General features: G+C 41.1%; 1 protein-coding gene across 1 annotated transcript in view; it reads right to left on the minus strand.

Annotated features, from left to right (window-relative positions):
- Positions 1–12777: 12777 nt before the first annotated feature.
- The window catches only part of sorcs1 (sortilin-related VPS10 domain containing receptor 1), a gene marked incomplete at its 3' end in the record, with an annotated part of 390020 nt that continues 380659 nt past the window's right edge, over positions 12778–22138 (minus strand). The window contains exon 27 of the mRNA XM_079813234.1: positions 12778–13202. Within this exon, the coding sequence (XP_079669360.1) occupies positions 12778–13202 (425 nt within the window). The remainder of the gene's footprint in view (positions 13203–22138) is intronic.

A 22138-nucleotide genomic window follows, 5' to 3' on the forward strand; every position in this document is an offset into this window, starting at 1 on the left:
CACCGACGACCCTTTAGTTACTCCATTGCACACCTCTGATCACTTTCTCATCACTCTTAACCTCCTACTGACTCCTGACACAACACACACTCCTCCCCAGATCACCTTTCGGCGTAATCTACGCTCACTCTCTCCCTCCCGTCTATCCACTATGGTTTCATCCTCACTCCCTCCACCTGCTCAGTTCTCAGCACTGGACACTAACAGTGCTACTGACACTCTTTGCTCCACTCTAACATCTTGCTTGGACAACCTCTGTCCCGTTTCAACCAGGCCAGCCCGCACCACTCCCTCTGCCCCCTGGCTGTCTGATGTTCTCCGCGAACATCGTTCCGGGCTCCGGGCGGCAGAGAGGAAGTGGCGAAAAACTAAAAACACTACTGACCTGACCCTGTATCAGTCTCTCCTTGCTTCTTTCTCTGCTAATGTCTCCACTGCTAAATCTACATACTACCACAACAAAATCAACAACTGCTCTGACTCTCGTGCACTTTTCAGAACATTCTCTTCACTCCTTTGTCCTCCTCCCCCCCCTCCTTCATCAACTCTTACAGCTGGCGACTTTGCATCATTTTTCACAAATAAAATCTCCTCCATCAGCAGCCAATTCTCCGCACCACAAACCGACACGCACATCTCAACAACCATCACACATACGCTCCCCTCTTTTTCTCTGCTCTCTGAAGCTGACATCTCCAAACTCATCCTTTCCAACCACCCCACTACCTGTCCGCTTGACCCTATCCCCACTCACCTCCTTCAGGCCATCTCTTCTTCTGTTACTCCTGCACTCACTCACATTGTCAACACCTCTCTTCACACCGGGACTTTCCCCACAGCATTTAAGCAGGCTCGGGTAACCCCACTGCTTAAGAAACCCTCTCTGAACCCAGCACTTTTAGAAAACTACAGACCGGTATCCCTTCTGCCCTTCATTGCAAAGACACTCGAGCGAGTTGTTTTTAACCAGCTCTCTACGTTTCTTGAACAGAACAACCTCCTGGATATCAACCAATCTGGCTTCAAAAGTGGCCACTCAACTGAGACTGCCCTGCTCTCGGTTACTGAAGCACTGAGACAGGCAAGAGCGGCTTCCAAATCCACAGTACTTATCTTACTGGATTTGTCTGCTGCTTTTGACACAGTTAACCACCAGATACTCCTGTCAACTCTCATGGAGATGGGCATCTCAGGAACTGCTCTCCAGTGGCCCAAGTCTTACCTCTCAGGTAGGTCCTTCAGAGTGTCATGGAGAGGTGAAGTGTCTAAGTCACATCATCTAGCCACTGGAGTTCCCCAGGGCTCAGTGCTTGGACCACTTCTCTTCTCCATCTACATGTCATCACTGGGAACTGTCATTCAGAAACATGGCTTTTCCTATCATTGCTATGCTGACGACACTCAACTCTACTTCTCATTTCAACCAGATGATCCCACGGTTGGTGGTCGTATCGCTGCCTGCCTAACAGACATTTCTGCCTGGATGAAGGAGCATCACCTGCAACTCAACCTTCCAAAGACTGAACTGCTTGTGGTCTCAGCCAACCCAGCACTTCATCATAATCTCTCCATTCAGCTAGGATCATCAACCATAACTCCGTCCAGGACAGCCAGGAATCTTGGAGTTGTGATTGATGATCAGCTAAAATTCACTGACCACATTACTGCAACATCCCGGTCCTGCAGATTTGCGTTATACAATATTAGGAGGATCAGACCCTTCCTATCAGAGCAGGCCACACAACTCCTGGTCCAAGCTCTTGTTCTCTCCAGACTGGACTATTGTAATGCTCTTCTAGCGGGCCTTTCGGCATGCACTATCAAACCCTTGCAACTGATCCAGAATGCAGCGGCAAGGGTGGTCTTTAACGAGCCGAAGAGAGCGCACGTCACGCCTCTCTTCATCAGTCTCCACTGGCTGCCAATAGCTGCTCGCATCAAATTCAAGTCACTGGTGCTCGCCTTCAAAGCAACCACTGGCTCTGCACCAATATACCTAAACTCGCTTGTTCAGACTTACACACCCTCCAGGAGCTTACGGTCTGCCAGTGAACGACGCCTTGTAGTGCCATACCAAAGAGGCATGAAATCACTCTCACGGACCTTTTCCTGGACTGCCCCCACCTGGTGGAATAACCTGCCTATCTCAATTCGAGCCGCTGAGTCTGTAGCCATTTTCAAAAAACGGCTAAAGACACGTCTTTTCCAGCAGCACCTAACCAATCAAGAATAGCACTTAACATTCCATTCGATTCATTTTCTGTCTGTCTAATTTATTTAAAAAAAAAAAAAAAAAAAAAAAAAAAAAAAAAAAAAAAATTGTGTGTTCTGTGTTAGATTAACTGAGACTTGTTACAGCACTTGCATACTGTAGCCCTTGACCGTTCTAGTTGCTTCTATTGCTCTCATTTGTAAGTCGCTTTGGATAAAAGCGTCTGCTAAATGACTAAATGTAAATGTAAATGTAAGATGGAGGTTGACACGGATGACTGCATGTCAGTCAGTCGCGCCGCTTTAGACGGGGAGGATCTTCATGTCGACATTGACTTGAAGCGCCCTACCTGTACCTGCAAAACCCCCGAGAACAGCCCGACAGGTGAATGCTCAATATGCACCAATCACAACTTTTCCATATAACTTACTGTAACCATTATGATGATCACAACTTATAATCCGTACTGTCTTATAATGTCTTATAGTAAGGGCTGTGCCAAGTGTGCGAGGCCTTGCGCAAAGTAAAATGACAGCTGGCTTCATGTAAAAGCCATGTTTTTGCTCTTCGAAATACTTTAATGATTAAAAGACAGCTAGAAATGTGTATCGTTCGTGATGCTGTATTAGGGCATGTTCACACTTGACAAGAGTGCTAGAGTGTAGTACAGAGACGCAAAATGTCTTGAGACACCTGCGTAATTACAAAATACTGTTAATGTGTGACGAAATGTAGTTATAAGACTTTTTCAGGCGATAATGTGCTTGTAATTAACTAAAATCTGTGGTTTATTTATAAAGAAAGCACCTGTTTGAATATTTTATCTGGGGTTTTTCGGAGTTGTGAGATCCAGGCGATCAGCGGGCGCTCAGCGCTCATTAACCAGCAGAGAGCAGCCTTTCCTTGGCTAGTCCTTCTGGCGTTTGCCGCTGGCTCTGATGTCTCTGTAGTGGTTAAACATGAGATATAATTCGTCTTGTTTTGATCTAACAGGCGATCTTTGGCCTCATGGATCTATAATTTGTTCACTGGCATAAATCGTTTAGGCTGAGGGCAAAGTGAAGTTTCATAACTTTATATTTTTAGGTTATTTAACTTTAGCGTTGTACTAGCGCTGACTTTGTATGTTTGACTGAATTGTTTGCCTTATTTTTTGTATAGCATCGTTTTCCTTTTACTTAAATCCTAATAATTATAAAATTAGATCCTTGTTTCTTAAAAAATATTATGTTTTCTACTGGAACAATATCTTTAATAATGTAGATTGGTCTCAAGTTTGGTTATTACCTCAAAAATTCCTCCTTACAAATAAGGTTAAGGAAATATAATTTAAATTAATTCATAGAGTTTATCCAACAAAAGAATTTCTACAAAAATGTAAAATTTATATTGATTTAAAATGCTCTTTTTGTGAAGACTACACTTGAAACAAGTTCTCATTTGTTTTGGTCCTGTCAATATACCCAGCATTTTTGGAATAATGTGAAGGTTTTCATTGCTGATAATCTTTAAAAACATTTTCTTTATCTTATAAATATGTGATTTTGGGTTATTATATTAAAGAACACCCTTTAAAGGATGTCGGTTTTATCATAATTTTTTTTAATGTCAATTTTACATTCATAAATGCAAGTTTACAAAATGCAAACCAATTTTTATAGTCCTTGAAGAAAAATAGATTAAAATCTATATAGATGTGATGTCAAAATCTAAAAATAGTAAAGCAGTTAAAATGATTAATAAATGCTCCTCCTTAAACATTTTCACATAAGATAAAATGATATAATGGTGCGCACAGGCAAAGTATATTTTTCTGTTGGAACATTAAATTGTAATACAAATGTAAATATGTATTATATATATTTGTATGTAAACTGATGCTTATGTACCCTCTCTTTATTTTATTTTTCTTGGTTCCTTTATGTTGAGGCATGTGAAATGTGTTTTGTTATACAGTGAGATATGGCTTTGTACATGCTTTTTGTTGAAAATAAAGCATAAAAAAATTACTTATACTTTTATAATGGCCATTATTAATCATACATAAACTTACATTTAACAAAAAGAGACTGGGTTGTGTTCTATATAATTTAATTTTATTACAGTGATAAATATATGCACACTTGTCTGAACCACATATTAATGTTTAATATTGTTTTAAATGTCAACGAAATAAGGCAGGGTTGTGTTTTATTACATATTTCATTTTATTGTAGATTAAAATATACATACAGAGATAGCCGCACCTTCTCAATAGAGAAATGTCTTTGAAGTCAGATTAATTATTCATGCCTAATCTGTGGTTTGAGATGTTTCTAATAACATATGATTTGTTTTTCAGAAAGTACCACAGAATGGATGATGAGAAAAATTAATGGATTCTTTAAAACACTTTTTTGGATGGATCCGGCTGTTCCAGAGCCAACACCAGTTCCTGAATCTGAAGTGAATCTGGTTAATATCTGCTGGCCACCAGAAGTGCCAGAGATTGAAAAGAACAGAGGTTAATGTCAACAGAGCATTTGAGATGCAACATTACAATGGCCATGTACACACTGTAAAGCTTCAGGAGTGACGACCGCATTTAACGTCATTAACAACTAGTTGTTCAGTTCGGTTCCATACACACTGCGTATAGTTTTTGTAAATGCGGTTGTCACTCCCATAAATTACTGAACTGTGTGTGTACAGAACGAATGAGATGCAAACAGAAATTTCTTTCAAGTTGGACTAATTATTCATTTTTGATCTGTGATTAGTAGGGATGCCACAATTCTCAATCTATTGAACCGTTCGGTACGGCATTCACAGTTCAATACGCGCTTGTGAATTGCGGGGGTTTTTTTCGGTTTCGCATTAAATTAGGCTAATTATTTTTCTATTATTTGCCTCCATCCCAATATACTGAACAATGCGACATACATTTACATCACACGTTAGTGGTAGAGTTATACTCACGGAACACTATAGTAATTCACAATCACCAAAGTTAATTATTTGCATGCGTTTTAAAGCCTTGCCGGTTTCATTCGCATGCGCGGTGTTAACATGCGCTTCTCCGAGCGCGCGCACTAAACGCCTGCCAAACACGTGATTACAGGACTAAATAGTCGTTTTACCAGGGGCGCCGCTAGCAATGTTGGGCCCTATGAAAGAATATGATGTTGGGCCCTCTACCACACGAACCTAGGTATCCAAAATCTTTGTCTACAATTTAATAATACTGACCAAATATTCAGTCCCTCCAGAAAAACGCGATTATGCGATCACATGATTTAATGCATAATCAGCCAAAGTCTGCATATTTATGCGGGGGCCGCATTTTTTCAAATACGCCGCACCTTCGCCGCATAAATTGCCTATTTTCATGTGAAAAATATGCGGGGCTAGTATGATTTCAAAAAAGTCATATATATTAGCAGAAAGTTGAAAAATGTTTGTTTACTTCACACAAGAGCCGCCATTTCCCCCTATTGCCATGGGAACATTTTGAAGTGACGTAATTACCCGACGTGAACGTCATCGAAAAGCTGCAAACCCCGTGGTGAAACCATATATATTGGTGAAACCATGATGAAGCACGCAAATTCCCATTGGCCAACAAAAATAACAGCAAAAGACCAAAGCAAAGCAGTTTCCCGGTGTGTTAACCGATTTCAAAACACACCATCATGAAGCTTCGAAGCGTTATGAATCAGTGAGTCGATTCAGCAGTTCGGAGCGTTATGAATCAGTGAGTCGATTCAGCGGTTTGGATCACCAAAGTCACGTATTTCAGCAGTTTGACACACGATCCGAATCATGAATCGACTCGCTGATTCATCACCATACAAGGCGTTATTTAGGGTTTTTTTGTGCACAGAAACTATTCTCGTCGCTTCATAAAGTTATTGTAGAGCCACTGTAGTGAGATGGACTTTTTATCGACATCTTTAGTGTCTTTTATGGGTCTTGAGAGTGTAAAGTGCATTGAGCCAATGAAGGCCTTTCTGAGCCATCGGATTTACACTAAAATATCTTCATTCGTGTCTGAAGATGAACGGAGGTCTTACGGGTGTCCAACGACATGAGGGTCAGTCATTAATGACAGAATTTACATTTTTGGGTTAACTAACCCTTTAAGAGGCTGCAATTTGAGCATTGGAAGCACTCAAATGTCTGTTTTGTAAAGCTACCTCTGTAAATCAGGAAGTTATTTATTCATTTTTTCAGAAGTTAGCATATTCCTTTTGTAAAGCTACAGAACTTGTTTGACTCAATGTTTTGTAAATTTGAGCCATGTGTTTATTAAGGTCTTCAATAAAACAAGATGAGAACTTAAATATTCCCAGCACTTTCTGTGATGTAGTGCTTTTTTTGTCTTTTTCATCAAACCGCAGTTTTTGCAAGTTCCCGTAATTTTATAGCATAAAATTGCATAAATATCCCGCATTTTCCATCGCATCTTTTAAGAAAACGTGCCGCATAATCATGAATTTTTGCCCGCAACAATCACAAAAAAAAGCCGTATTTTTCTGGAAGGACTGAATTAAGCTCTGCTCGCTCAACCCAGAATGCCCCGATTGGCTGATGAAACATTGATTAAAATTAAGATACAATTTATACAAAACAAAACTTAATGAAGTGGTCACAATCATATCTGATCAACTCCATTCATCTTATGATGTGTCCTATCTCATGCTGTTCACTTTTCATAATCAACATAGATTGACAGATTGAAAACATAGACATACATTATAATATTTAAACATAAATATAAAAATAAATACCTTAATGGCTGCACAATTATAGCACAGAGAAATGTCATGTCGGAGTGGGATATGAGTGAACGTAGTTTTACCGGTGAGTGTGAGCGGTTCATGAGTGGAGCGTTTTGCTGGATTTTGCCGGAAATGCCATAATTTTTTTTATATTTGTAACGCTTTGGTAGATTTTACATATATAATACATTACTACTAGAACTGTTACTACTAATAAAACCCATCTCTGGTGGCCCCAAAAGTGTGTGGGCCCTTAGAATCGTCCTAACTTTCCCCCCCTTAGCTGCGCCCCTGCGTTTTACTGCACTGTCAAATACACACATAAACCCAGTCGGTTATGTCTAAAGTGAAAGTAAAATCTGTATATTAGATGCACGCAGGTCTTAAATTGACAACAGCAGCCTAGTGAACACGCGGTCCTTAAAGGGACAGTTCACCTCTAAAATTATGTCATTAAAAACTCACTCTAATGTTGTTTCAAACCTGTATTAATTTCTCGATGACAGAATTTTCAGTTTTTAATGAACTATCCCTTTAATGTTAATACAACAACAAAAGATGAACAGAAAATCTCTCACTGCTCTTGACTGAAAAACTTTAATACAGTAGCTATAATAAGAATCAATGTATATTTTATAGTGAAGTCTATGTAGTGTTTTATTTTTACTTTCATTCATTCAATTTCATACTTTAATGCTGCTTTACAGCTCTGAGCTGCCAGTGTAAATCTTATAAATAATAAATATATTATATTATATTACTGTATATTATACAATACACTAGGAATACAAGGGTTTTTTTAAGTAAAGTTTTAAGTTCAAGGTAGGTTTTTCAATTATTTTAAGTAAAATAAAGAAAGAGCATTGCAATACAAAATATTTTTTTTTCTCCATAACCTCTTGCTGTTCCCGTCGCCTAAGAATAGAATAACAAAAAATGTATTTCACAAGCCATCAGAACCGAACCAAACCGAAAACCGTGGTTAAAAACCGAGGTATGTATTGAACCGTGGACTAACTGTATTGTTGCATCCCTAGTGATTAGTGATATTTCTAATAACATGTTATTTGTTTTCTTCTTTTTTTATTAAAGTGATGAAGAAAATTAGTGAGTATTTTCCGATCGATCCGTCTGAGCCCTTATGTGATCCTGAGACGGAACCTGAATTGGATCTGGTCGATCTGAAGGAATCGTGTGTCCCAGATGCAAGCGTTCCGGAGCCAGAACCTGTGTCTGCAGAAGGTCAGGAGGTTGACATCAGTGATGGGATGGATGCTTATCCTGAAAAAAGGAAGAAAATTAGTGCTTTCTTCAAAAAGCATTTTCCATTGGATCCGTCTGAGCCCTGACCTCGACACACACAGATGCAAGCGTTCCGGAGCCAGAACCGTTATAATAAATAAATAACTTGATAATTTATAACTGTGTAGAACTATTTTCCTTGGAACAAATATATGGATTATACAAGCTCATTTGGGCGATTCATGGCACAGTGTTTCTCCTAGTGCTGGGTGGTATGACCAAAAATTTATATCACAGTATTTTTCAAAATTATACTGGTTTTGCTGTATTTTTCCATATGCATAACTGGGTGTTAAATTCATTTCTACTGACTGAGGGAGGAAATACTGCAGTAGATTGACTAGAATGCCTTATTTTACTGTCATGATGAGTGAATATTGTAGAAAAATTCCACACTAGAATTAATACAGGTTTGCAAAGCCCCACAAAATGATGCTGTGGGGAGACAACAACCAATAAAACACACTCACAGACACATATTAAAATATGATATAATATTAACCCTCTGGGGTACTTCGTTAATGGGTCACACTCAGGACCTTCGGGTAAAAAATTACCCGGAGGGCTGGATTAAGATAAAAAGATTTGAGTAAAATCAATGAAATATATTTTTGTTCAATAATATTTTTTTCTTTTCTTTTTTGGTGTTTTGAGATAATTTTATGATTTATAATTAATATTTATGCAATAATTATGACCCATTTTTTCCCATTGAATATAATAAAAAATGTATATATAATTTATTAAAGCTGTATTTCATTTTAGAGTGAAGCCTAGGCCTCATGAAAGCAATTTTTTAAATGAGATCGGTGCCATCCGGTGGACACATTGAGCATTTTTATCACGCAATAGCACATTTTTACCACTATAGTGGCTCTTGCGTTTTACACAATTTTTTTTAAAAAATCGTAGCTTCATCGGCATGGTCCGAAACTGGTGACTTTATTAGTACTTGGTATATATACCAAAGAAATTGGTATATATACCAAAGAAATTGGGGACAGGATTTGAAAAGTCTAAGTGGTCGTAAAAAAAAATAGTCATACTCAGGACCTTCGGGTCAAAAATGACCCCCATAGGAAATGAATGGGAAATTGGCAAAAATATGAAAATACAGAGTTTTTTTGTGCATACAATCTACAAATCAGCCAGGATGCCGGAAAAAGGACTCAACAGTGAAGGGGTGAATCTCTAAAACATCAAGAGTGCAAAACAGAAAAAAAACCACACACACACACACTTATACTCACAAAAACACACGCACACACAAATTAATGTGTGCCATTCTAAAATCTAATTCGGCTTGTGTGTGTGTGTGTGTGTGTGTGTGTGTGTGTGTGTGTGTGTGTGTGTGTGTGTGTGTGTGTGTGTGTGTGTGTGTGTGTGTGTGTGTGTGTGTGTGTGTGTGTGTGTGTGTGTGTGTGTGTGTGTGTGTGTGTGCCTACAGTTGGAATGCTTAGAATTGATTGCCAGGTAATGTGTATGCATCCATGTAGAGCAGAGATATTTGTTCATTCTTCTCTCTCATTGTTGTCACTACTAGAGCAAGCTCCTGATTGGTTAACGCGGCGCGAAATATCCGCCAAAGTTCAGATTTTTCAACTTGAGCGTTTCGCGCGTTCAAAACGCTCAATTCGCGTCCTTCGCGCCGCCTCAATCGCGCGAATCGCGCCGCAGAATGCCATTTCGCGTCTCTGCATTGACTTAACATGTAAATCACTCGCGCGAATCGCGTCCGGTGGAAACGCACCATAAGAAGTGTTATTAGTTGGGAATTCTGCTACTTGAGGCCAACATCGTTGGGGAGTAAACACATATAGCAATACAAAAGGGGCCGACTTTGCAAAAGGCCTACTTTCCAAGGCTGACTACCTATCTAGGTTGCAGCTATTAATCACTAACCTCCCCAACGTCGGGACTCACTCGCAAGGAGGCCTACAGAGGCCTACCACCTGACCCGGAGTCTACTGCCCAGACTGCCCAAGTTGGCTGCTCACAGCCAACTGGCTTCCCAGATGTCCCAACCTGGGGCTAATCCATCCCAGAGGCCTCCTTTGGGCCTACTGTATGACCGTGCAGTCCTACCGGCAGCGCCTACAAGCTCTGGAACCTAATTACATTGCTCATGACAGGGTACTCGGCAAAAAACGCCCTGGACCCCCTAAGCGGGGGGAGTATCACGTACGCCACCCACCTCATGAGGGCCTTGCTTCAATAGCCTACCATTCCGTGCGAGGGCGCCTGGCTTCAAGGGAGCTCACTACCAAACCAACATATGACAAAGGTTACGAAGTGCTGCTGAGCCCGAGCCATGGGTGAGGCAAAATGATACAGAGCTAGGAGTGGGATACTCAAATCTACCCTGCCTTATCAGAGGAGTACTGCCATCTGGCCAGGACATATAAACAGGGCAAGAGCCAAAAACTGGCAGCTTTTTAAGAGACTAGCTCTGGAGGGCAGGGTTGAGCTACACATACAATCTCTTCGTATTTAAATGAAAGATGGCCTATCCCTGCCCCACGACCACTGGCTAGGTCGCTATCAATTCTGCACAGCACCAACCTGCATTACTAGTAAAAACCCCAGAACGCAGGAAAGGGGGCGGGCCTTGGCCGGACGACTCTACATAGAGGAGGCTACATTAGGGACACAATAAAAGCTACATTCTATAACAGAATAGCTACCCGTAGTGCCAACGCTTTTTGGTGGGTGACTCCGTAATCCCTAGAAAGCCTAGGCCAATATAGATCTATACCCGAGGTCCGAAAAAGGGCCACTATTATTGCATCAAACAAAAAAGGGGCACTCGGGAAGAAGTGCCAGTTGTATATTGAATCTGGCTCTAGATCTAACTGTAGTTCTAACATAGTCTGATCCTGCATTCTCCAGAAAATGTATACTGAGAGAAGATACAGACCGCCTTACCCTGAGGCGGCTACCAGTTACAAGCTTAAAGCTAGGATATTTATACGCACAGCCTTTCCATTTTTAGAGAAAAAACGCTACATACCCGCAGGAATGAGCGGCACTACCAGCGATATTCCCATTTTTTTATTTTTTTTTAACTTGGGAGGTTAAAAAACTGTATTCCATACAGCGAGCAATACAGCTCTAAAATATAACTCTATATCCTTTCTGCTGGCTCTCTATTAGCAACACTAGCTCACCATGGAGCCCAATAGCGACTGCTGTATAATGATCGTTCTGGCCATCTGAACAGGTGAACTACAGGCCCTACAGAAATATCCAACGATCCAACGGTGATCCCGAAACCCTCAGCAGGGAGCATAAGTCAGAAAATATTGATATTTTCCCTCTCATAGGGGACTTACCCGCTCGTCTGCAGCGCGCCATTGATATCCACCCAAATGCTTTAATTCACAATGTGTGTGCTTAGGTGCAACATTACCACCGACCCGCTCAGGGGCGCTGTCACACACAAAGCTAGGCGGGCCGTCAGAGACTGGCGTACTTCCTTTTCCCGCTCATCATGGGCCCACCCGGCCTTATGTAAAAGGCATCGGGGAAAAGGGAATTAAATTGGAGGAAGGGAATGTGGCAGTCTAGCGCCTCCTCGGAGGCAGAGACTGATCCCAGCGTGGTCCTCCACGGCGCTGGTTCCGGGCCACCTGCCCGACGTCCTTCCTCTTCCGGGTGCGGGAGTCACGCTTCTTCCACGCCCTACTCCGACCAGGAGGGGCGCACGAGAAGCGACACTAGCTCGCTGGTCCTGCTGCCAGTCCTCAGACCGTGACGGACCGGAGCCTCCCGCCTGTCTGGGTGCCGCCCCGGATCTCCGCGGAATGCAAGATCTAAATGCCGCCGGGCGCGCCCTCGCCTCTCTGAATCTTCCCACCACCGCCTCGACGGAGGTGCCGAAGAGCTCAGAGGGCGAGACCGGGGCATCGAGGAAAAAGGTATTTTCTTTCCCCCCGATGTCAGCCAGGTTCAGCCACAGATGTCTCTCCGTGGCCACCATAGCCGCCATCGAACGACCGATGGCGACCGCTGTTTGTTTGGTGGCCCGGAGAGCAAAATCCATGGTGCGGCGCAACTCGGCCATCGCATCAGGGGGTAGGCCCTCCCCCTGATCGAGATCCCTCAGGAGATCAGCCTGGTAGGCCTGTAACACCGCCATGGTGTGCAGTGCCGCCGCAGCCTGACCTGCTGACGTGTATGCCCTGCCGTTAAGGCACGAGGTGGTTTTAAGCGCCTTAGAGAGCAGGGCGGGAGTTCTTTGTGTCGATGGCCTCCCAGACGCGAGATAGTTCGCGAACGTCTCATCGATTGGTGGCATCGACACGTACCCGGACTCGGCGGATCCCTCGACATCAGCGAAATTTCCTCACTGATATCGGAAGATCCGAGCCGAGTACGGTTTCTTCCATGCCCCCGAGATCTGATCATGAAGATCCAGGAGGAATGGAAGACTCCCGGGAGCCGCTGGGTTATCGTCGGAGAGAAACCGATCGTCGAGATGGCTCGTACGCGCGGGCTCTCTCCTCACTGCAGCTGCAGCCTAGCGGTGGCACGTTCCATCACCTCTAGCAGCTCCTCATACACGGGGCAGGGCGGCTGAGAGGGTTCGGCCTCAGCCAATTCGTCACCACCATGCTCAGCCATCCCTTGCTCATCCGGAAGAGCACCAGCTGACGAAGAGGAGGAAAGGTCTGACTCCTCCCCCAGCAGCTGCCCCTCGCGATCTGGCTGATCGTCAGAGAGAACTACACCTCTCTCTAGATGATGAGCCAGGTCCAACTGGGAACCCCAAGAGTGTAGCCGCCGCTCGGCCTCAGCACCGGCGGGACCATCCCCAGAAGCTGGACCCACTTCCCTCGAGAAGAGGGCCAGGCGAGAGCGGAGCGTTCGGATGGGAAGCCGCTCACAATTGGCACAGGAGGCTCGCTCGAGAACCTCCCGTGCGTGCTCTTACCCCAGACAGATGACACAGAGAGTGTGCGTGTCCTCAGGTGTAAGGAACCTGTGACACGGATCCGCGCACTTCCTGAAGTTGTGCTTGGATTTCCCTGTGTACTTCATTGTAGACTTTCTTTACGTGATTCTTAACCTCGAAACAGACAAACAGTCCCTGAAGACGAAGAAGCGGTGTCATGTTGGCAAGGCGCCCTTATATACTTCCTGGCATCTTGATGACGTCATGGGCTGTCGCCGGTCAATAGGATTGACGTGGTTCGATTGTGATTCAGACACCTGTCACGCTGGAGGCGTTCCCCGTAGCGTCAGCTGACGCAGCGCGAGTTCCCTTTTGAAAGGGAACTACTAATTCTAATACTAATAACAATATACAATGCACTAAGGATTGATGAGCTGCTGGGTTCATGAATAATAATCACGTTGACAGGATTCGCTCAAACTGATTTGCTGAAATCAAAACAGGGACAAGAAAAGATGAGCGCCAGCCAATGAGATTGCCTTTTGCGCATTAGTTCCGCCCACTACTGAAAAAAGGATGGCATATCTTCTGCTTGTTCTTAAAAGCTGAATAATTCCAAATGAACTCCGTTATTTTGACAGGAAAATACAACAAAGAATATTGTTAACATGTAGCACGTCGATTTTGCGTGGTATGTAAGACTCTCACGTGTGAGTGAGAAATGCGCTTAGCAAAGTGACGGAGTTCTTCACACTAGAGTTCACGGTACGTCAGATGAGCTGATTTGAAATCGTATAGATCGCTTGACAAGAGCGAAACTCTCAAGCGCTCATTCAGAGTGTTCAGCGAGTAAAAATGTATTTATGCTAAACTTATTCTTAGCACCTAACACACACTGGCGAGTCAAATCTGAGAATTTATTAGCCAATGGCTAATGATAGATATTATTTAATCACCCAGAGTGATGATTTGTTTTACTCGCATTGTAGAGGGTTGTGTTAGTCATTAACTTACATCATTGTCTTCGATGTATCATAATAACTCATCGTGATCAGATGTACGGCTGTATCAGTGTCCTTGTTTGCATACATTTCATTTGAAGAAGATGTGATGAAATATGTCTATAAAAAACTTGAGCGCGCTCGCTCTGGTCTGTCTCTGATCTATAGGGCAAAAAAAATTTCACCATGTGGTGAGCGTTGTTAATCTCACGGCGCTCCGTGCAGAAACCGCTCTTGCCTGTGGCATGTGTTGTTTGAATTCTCCACTGTAATCAAGGGCTGAATCCAAAATCGCCCCCTATACCCTTAAAGGGTTAGTTCACCCAAAAATGAAAATGTTCACCCTCACCCTCAAGTCATCCTATTTGTATATGACATTCTTCTTTCAGACGAATAAAATCTGAGTTATATTACAAAAGTCCAGGCTAATCCAAGCTTTATAATAGCAGTAATAGTTGCTCTGTTTTTGAAGTCCATAAAAAAAGGCATCTGTCTGTCAAATAACTGCTCCACGCGGCTCCGGGGTGTTAATAAAGGCCTTCTGAAGTGAATCGATGCGTTTGTCAAATTAAAACTTTATAAAGTAAAGTTTCGGCCCTCATTGGGGCCTCAGAGTCTAATCTCCCATTCCCTTTAAAAGCCAGTTGTGCTTGCACCATAACGGATTCGCTATTTATATGGCGGGATTTGCGATCGGAAAGACTGAATGATTCTCCAGAGAGGAATCCTTTTATTTTTTATATTTACAAATGATTTTGTGCCCTGTGTGTAAAATGAGCATAGTCTACGCCACACAAGCCTTGTGTGCCCGCCTATAGACGCATATTACTAACATGCCCTTTAATTAACACAAAAAAAATACGGCATTATTGTATTTAGACCAGATTTGTGTTGGTCAATGGTGCAGTCGTTTTCAGTTGCCTCAAAATAGCAACGTGCCAACAATGCGCCTGAACACACCTTGTTTTCAGACCAGCCCAAAAACACTATCTTCTTGTTGTGTGGTGGCGACATCATGTGGTCAACGTGAACGTGACTGCCTGGAACTCACTGAGGTCTGAAGTGGGACATTCAATTTGGGATATTCCCATGTCCAACTCATCTGGAACACAGAATACGTTTAGAATAATCCGGATTCGTCGATGTTAGAACAAGAACACATTCATGTTGTAAATTAAATATCTAGGATGTCTGTGCTCATATGAAACTTACTCATTACTGCCTTGCATAACCATATGCTACATACATGCGGATATGACCTAACAGCGTGTGACTGGGGACAACGTTTAACTGGAAATTCATGTCAAGGAAGCCTCAACAAGTAGTTCATTAAAAAAAAAGTTGAAATAAGAACTCACAAGGGCATTAGAATTCATGGCTTTGAACATAAAACTCTGTTTAATTAATTATGAGACATAGCCTTTACTTCTGCCGCATCTATAAGTTGTGCCCGTCTTAAATGGTCGAAGGAGAGATTTTTCACACCAGTGCTACATTACAACTGTAGATTGGGGACCAGCCTTGTGATAAATGCCACATTTAATGCCTGGGGGAAAATGATGGGCAGTGATAATTTCACTCCTGTAATGTTTGACCTGCTTGCAGAGCTGCATGGTGGAGTGATGGATGCTTTCTGCATCCATCAGCCTGGTTATAGTGGTCGTAATGAGGAACGGCTGAAATACTACATAGACGCCAGGGTTCACGGACTCAGCTACCCGAGACTTCCTTAGTGTAGCTTCTTATGACTACAAAACACAAGAGATGTGCTGCAAAATGCAGATTTAACAAAGTGGTGAATTGCCAGTGAGGTGAACAAGCAGTTTTGTCTTGGGGGTTTGTCGATGGGTGTAGCTAATTACACCGCTAATAAATGACAAGCTTTATTCTTCATAGGCATCTGGCCAGCCGCCGGCTCGTTAGGGAGTGTTAATAAATGGGCCAACAGTTCCTTTAGCAAGAAATGTATCTTTAGTCGATTATTCTTGCTCAATAGAGGTTTTGGACTTAAAGTTATGAACTCTTTGTACATATTCTACTGTTAGAATAGACCTCTGCTGTGCAGTATCTGTGCATTTAAGCAGTTATTTTTCTGTTGTTGATGTGAAAAACAAGCTCTTGAGAGCGATTATTAATTTTTCTTTTTGTGAACATGGTTGAAAAATGTCTGTGAAAATATCTGTCACTTACGCAATCTTCTTTTCTGATGCCTGACAGGAAAATACTAATTAAACTGTTTTGTGGAGACAGGCTATAGTTCAAACATCTAGTTTTTTTGTCAATTCTGTCCTTCAAACTACAATTGATGGACATAAATTTTGCTTTGAGTTTCAGAATTTTGGTGTCAGTAGATCATTCAATTGATCAAAACAGCCAGAAGAGAACTTTTATTATGCTAAAAAAAAATGCTATTCTTTTAAAGTTTTTATTTATCAAAGAATCCTGAAAAAAATGGTACAATATGTAAATGTTAAAATCTTAATCAACTGATATTAATATAAAATGTTTTTTTAGAAGCAAATAAGCATATTAGAATGATTTCTGAAGGATCATGAAGATGAAAATTCAGATTTGCATCACATGAATACATTACTTTTAATGTAATTAAATTACTTTTAACAATTAAAATATATTAAAACAGAAAACAGCGACTTTAAATTGTAATAATATTTAACAATATTACTGTTTTTACTGTATTTTTAAATGCAGCTTTGGTGATCATAAGTGCATGACTTCTTTAATAACATTGTAAGTGTACACTCAAAAAAATTGCTTGTTGGTCTAACTTAATACAATTATGACACCTATTTCCACACAGTTGAACTGATTTATTTGAACTTCAACTGGGTTAATTGCACCGATGAGCACAATTCATCCTAAGTGAATGAGATCACACCAGTTTCAATGAATTTTTCCTGAACATAATTCACTCTTGTTGAGCCAACCGGTGCTGTTGCTGTTCAGACTGATGCCTTTGTGTAGAGTTGCATGAGTTTTCTGTGTTTTTAAGAAAATGGAAAGACCTGTTAGTGTTTAAGTGTTTACTGTTTAGTTATTTTGAACATTTACAGTAGTTTGTAGAATATATATATATATATATATATATATATATATATATATATATATATATATATATATATATATATATATATATATATATATATATATATATACACTCACCTAAAGGATTATTAGGAACACCTGTTCAATTTCTCATTAATGCAATTATCTAATCAACCAATCACATGGCAGTTGCTTCAATGCATTTAGGGGTGTGGTCCTGGTCAAGACAATCTCCTGAACTCCAAACTGAATGTCAGAATGGGAAAGAAAGGTGATTTAAGCAATTTTGAGCGTGGCATGGTTGTTGGTGCCAGACGGGCCGGTCTGAGTATTTCACAATCTGCTCAGTTACTGGGATTTTCACGCACAACCATTTCTAGGGTTTACAAAGAATGGTGTGAAAAGGGAAAAACATCCAGTATGCAGCAGTCCTGTGGGCCAAAATGCCTTGTTGATGCTAGAGGTCAGAGGAGAATGGGCCGACTGATTCAAGCTGATAGAAGAGTAACTTTGACTGAAATAACCACTCGTTACAACCGAGGTATTCAGCAAAGCATTTGTGAAGCCACAACACGCACAACCTTGAGGCGGATGGGCTACAACAGCAGAAGACCCCACTGGGTACCACTCATCTCCGCTACAAATAGGAAAAAGAGGCTACAATTTGCACAAGCTCACCAAAATTGGACAGTTGAAGACTGGAAAAATGTTGCCTGGTCTGATGAGTCTCGATTTCTGTTGAGACATTCAGATGGTAGAGTCAGAATTTGGCGTAAACAGAATGAGAACATGGATCCATCATGCCTTGTTACCACTGTGCAGGCTGCTGGTGGTGGTGTAATGGTGTGGGGGATGTTTTCTTGACACACTTTAGGCCCCTTAGTGCCAATTGGGCATCGTTTAAATGCCACGGCCTACCTGAGCATTGTTTCTGACCATGTCCATCCCTTTATGACCACCATGTACCCATCCTCTGATGGCTACTTCCAGCAGGATAATGCACCATGTCACAAAGCTTAAATAATTTCAAAATAGTTTCTTGAACATGACAATGAGTTCACTGTACTAAAATGGCCCCCACAGTCACCAGATCCCAACCCAATAGAGCATCTTTGGGATGTGGTGGAACGGGAGCTTCGTGCCCTGGATGTGCATCCCACAAATCTCCATCAACTGCAAGATGCTATCCTATCAATATGGGCCAACATTTCTAAAGAATGCTTTCAGCACCTTGTTGAATCAATGGCACGTAGAATTAAGGCAGTTCTGAAGGCGAAAGGGGGTCAAACACAGTATTAGTATGGTGTTCCTAATAATCCTTTAGGTGAGTGTATATACCATTGTGGTAAAGAGTTAAGTTTGTGGTTAGGTTGTAGGTAGCTGTCGTGCACACATATATGTTCCATGATCGTTTGATTGCAAGGGGTAGAATTGATGACCATTTATAGACTGTGTAAATGATGTGCTGACCCTCAAACTAAATTATTTTATTTATGTCTATAAAAACTAATAGCAACACAACACTTGTTCATATGCCAAGTGTAACATTTGTAGCATGCAAGTATTGATCACGTAAAAAAAATTCTCATCACTGGCATTAACTTATTTCACATAGCCACTCACAGCCTAACCACAAGGCATACACTTCACGATAATGGTAACCTCAAAAATGTACTCTTTTAAATGTCAAATATAGCTGAACATCAAACATTAACTGGTCTTTCCCTTTACTAAAAAACAATAAACAGCACTTAATTTCAACATTTACTCTCCTGATCAATCCCTATGCAAAGCATGCTGGGAACTAGAAATCCACTGCCCAGTTTCAGTCAATGCAACAGAAATGTATCATGTAGTCCCAACACAAATGGTTTGTGTTAACTTAACATTTTAAAAATGTAATTTCATTTAAAGTAATTCAATTGAATGTAAATTACAATAAAGTAAAAAACTAAAGATTTGTGTTGGTTAAACTTATTTTATGTAAATAAACTGAGCAAAGAGCTAGAATCATGTTTTGAGTGTAGGGTAAATTCAGGGTGATTGGGACACATTTTCCAAGTCATCTCAATGGCAAAAAGTGTACCAATAACCCTGAAATCACCCTATAGAAAAACGTAATTTAAATAGTTTTTATTGAATATAAATATCTGACCACAGAATGCGAATGCTATTTAATGGGATATAATCATTAATCAATAGCAAAAATCTAGATTTACATCTAAAACTACAGTTTATATAACCTGTAAATCAAAAGAAAACTAAAATAAAAATATTTTTAAATGCTAAATGTGTATTTCTAAATGCTAACATTAAAGTTGTGAGTATTCACAATCTGACATTCGCAACTGATGTCCTACAGTTTTACCAGATTACACAGCTGTCTGGATATATATTAAACATTTATGCATCTGTCAACACAAACACTGCACTTAGCTTACTTAGCCTTTGTTGCTGGGGCGGCTAAAATTTGTGCTAGTGCTGGAAAACCGAGAGGTCTCTCTCTTTCTCTCCTTTGTTCTTTTTTCTCTCTCTCTCTTTCTTTTTGCTGATGTGAAACAGGTCTTTCTGGCATTCCTCCTACAACATTAATTAAAACTCCTGCTCGTGATGGATCGCTCCCGCTTTAGCCCATTCATCACTTCCTGTATGAGGCTACGACTCAAAGCTAGCTCGCTCCAGCTCTGTTACTTCTCTCCGATCTGACAAAACACTTTCATATTTTGTGTGATATTGCTGTAAGATCACAAATAGAGAGAGCTGCTCTTTAGCTCCTTGAGTCAAACCTGTTCGTTAGCATTATACAGATTAATCTTGAGCATTAGCGCACATTCGTCATGGCTTGTCGAGACATTGCAGGATTTTGAGATGCCATAAATCAGCGCTGTTGCTTAATGTTTTGACTCTGCTTCTGCATTACAGGCACTGAGAATATAATTCAGAACAGTTGTAAAAGTGACAAATATGCTAGCAATTTACCGTTCCCCCAAAAAACCCTGTCAAGAGTCTGTCCATCTCCCGGGCTTTTTATATGTGGCTCTTGCAACTCAACAACGGTGCCTTTAACCTTCGGCAAAATGAAGCCCGGCACTTTAATTACAGGCCAGGAAAGGCTCTGCTAATGATTAGCTGTTAGCACTGACACCCTAATATAGATCTTTCTCTCCTCGGAGACTAGGGAAGTGATGCATCGTCCTGCTTGGTTCGTAGAGACCCGCACCTGCCAAGCAAAAACAGACCTAACGTAAATTAATATGCAGAGATGGCAGTCACTGCAGGCTGTAGTCTGGATAACAGGGGTGTGTCGCTGATGCTTCCACATGATGAAACGTTTTATTGAGGTGTGGGATGATTTAGGGGCCGCCGGGGACTGCGGAGCGGTAATGTTACAGTTTAGGAGGGGACAATGATCCAAGGATTTTGATGCAAAGAGAATGTCGTAGATTTCATTGTTTAAAGGGATGACCCAAACTCAATCTCACGGGAAAATGTAACTATTAAGGTGGCATTTTTGTGTGAATCTTTACGATGTAAATCATGATTTTTAAATGTATGCATGAGGGTTCTACGCCACAAGCCATCTGAGCAGTACAGTATTCTGTTGTTGAATAAATATATATTGCAATCTGTTCTTGTTATTCATTCTAAATAGGACACCCTACACGTTTGCAACATTTTATTTTGTACACTTAAGTACACTTTAAGTCAAGTCTCTTGCGCTAAAACAATTTCAATCCTCTTTCTGACGATATTAAACAGACCTTAGGCAGTCAGCAGATCATACAAAAATGATTTATTAACTTGAAATAAAATTAAAGTTAACTGAAAAAAAAAATAAAAAAATTACATACATACATTTATAGTGGATGTACCAAAATTGAAATATATACACTGGTCAAAAGTTTCATCATTACTCCAGTATTCAGTCACATGATCCTTCAGAAATCATTCTAATAAAAAAATGATTAAAAAACATTTCTGAAGGATCATGTGACACTGAAGACTGGTGTAATGGCTATATATTAATTTTTAGTTTAAGTTCAAGTTCAGTTTTATTCATAAAGCACATTTACAACAGCCTCTAGGCTGAATAAAGTGCTTTACAACAGAACAAGATTCAAAGAAAAAATATACAACATACTGTCACAGAGTCACTCTCTCCTTCTGTCACGCCCCTTCGTTCACAGTCACCGGAGTTCTGATCACCTGCACCTGTCCATCCTCATCACCGTCCCTATTTCAAGTACACTCTCTCCTCAGTTCACCGTCTGATCTCGTTACGGATACAAAGACCCAACCTGCTCACCTGAGTCCTTACCTGAACCGCCGTCATTGTCTTCATCTTCAACCCTTGTCCTTTCGTCTCGTCATTCCCTTGTCCCTGTGGTCATCCCAGTCAGTCTTTGTCAGCTAAGTTCAAGATCTGCAAGCTACCATTCATTCTTCTGTCTTGTGCCGTGTCTGCTCTAAAATGCTGTAGTATTTAAGGGGGACTCTGTTAAAGGGAAACAGGTCTATTTAGCTCAAATTAATTTATGAATAGGGTATTTTGAAAGAGTCTATTTTACGGCCGAGCAAATGACTTGTCCAGCGTTCATTTGAACGGGCCGTAACTATCAACTCTGCAGTGGATATTAATATCCAAACAATTGAAACACTATTTAAAAGCCAGGTAACCTAGATCAGCAGTTTAAGACATAAAATTCGTAAGCACATAACACAAGAACACTTATCTTTAAATACAAAACTTTTGATCAACGTCTTGGGAAGCCAATAACATGGCGTGTTGGCAGCTGGATGGAAAGTCTCGTCGGTGCTGTTTGAAGTTGAAGCGCACTTGCTTTAGATTCGTTGGTTGAAACTTTGCGGCAAAACTTAACTTGGAACACGAGACTCAACAGAAAGA

The sequence above is a fragment of the Gobio gobio genome (assembly GCF_949357685.1).
Source record: "Gobio gobio genome assembly, chromosome: 3".
NCBI lineage: Eukaryota > Metazoa > Chordata > Actinopteri > Cypriniformes > Gobionidae > Gobio > Gobio gobio.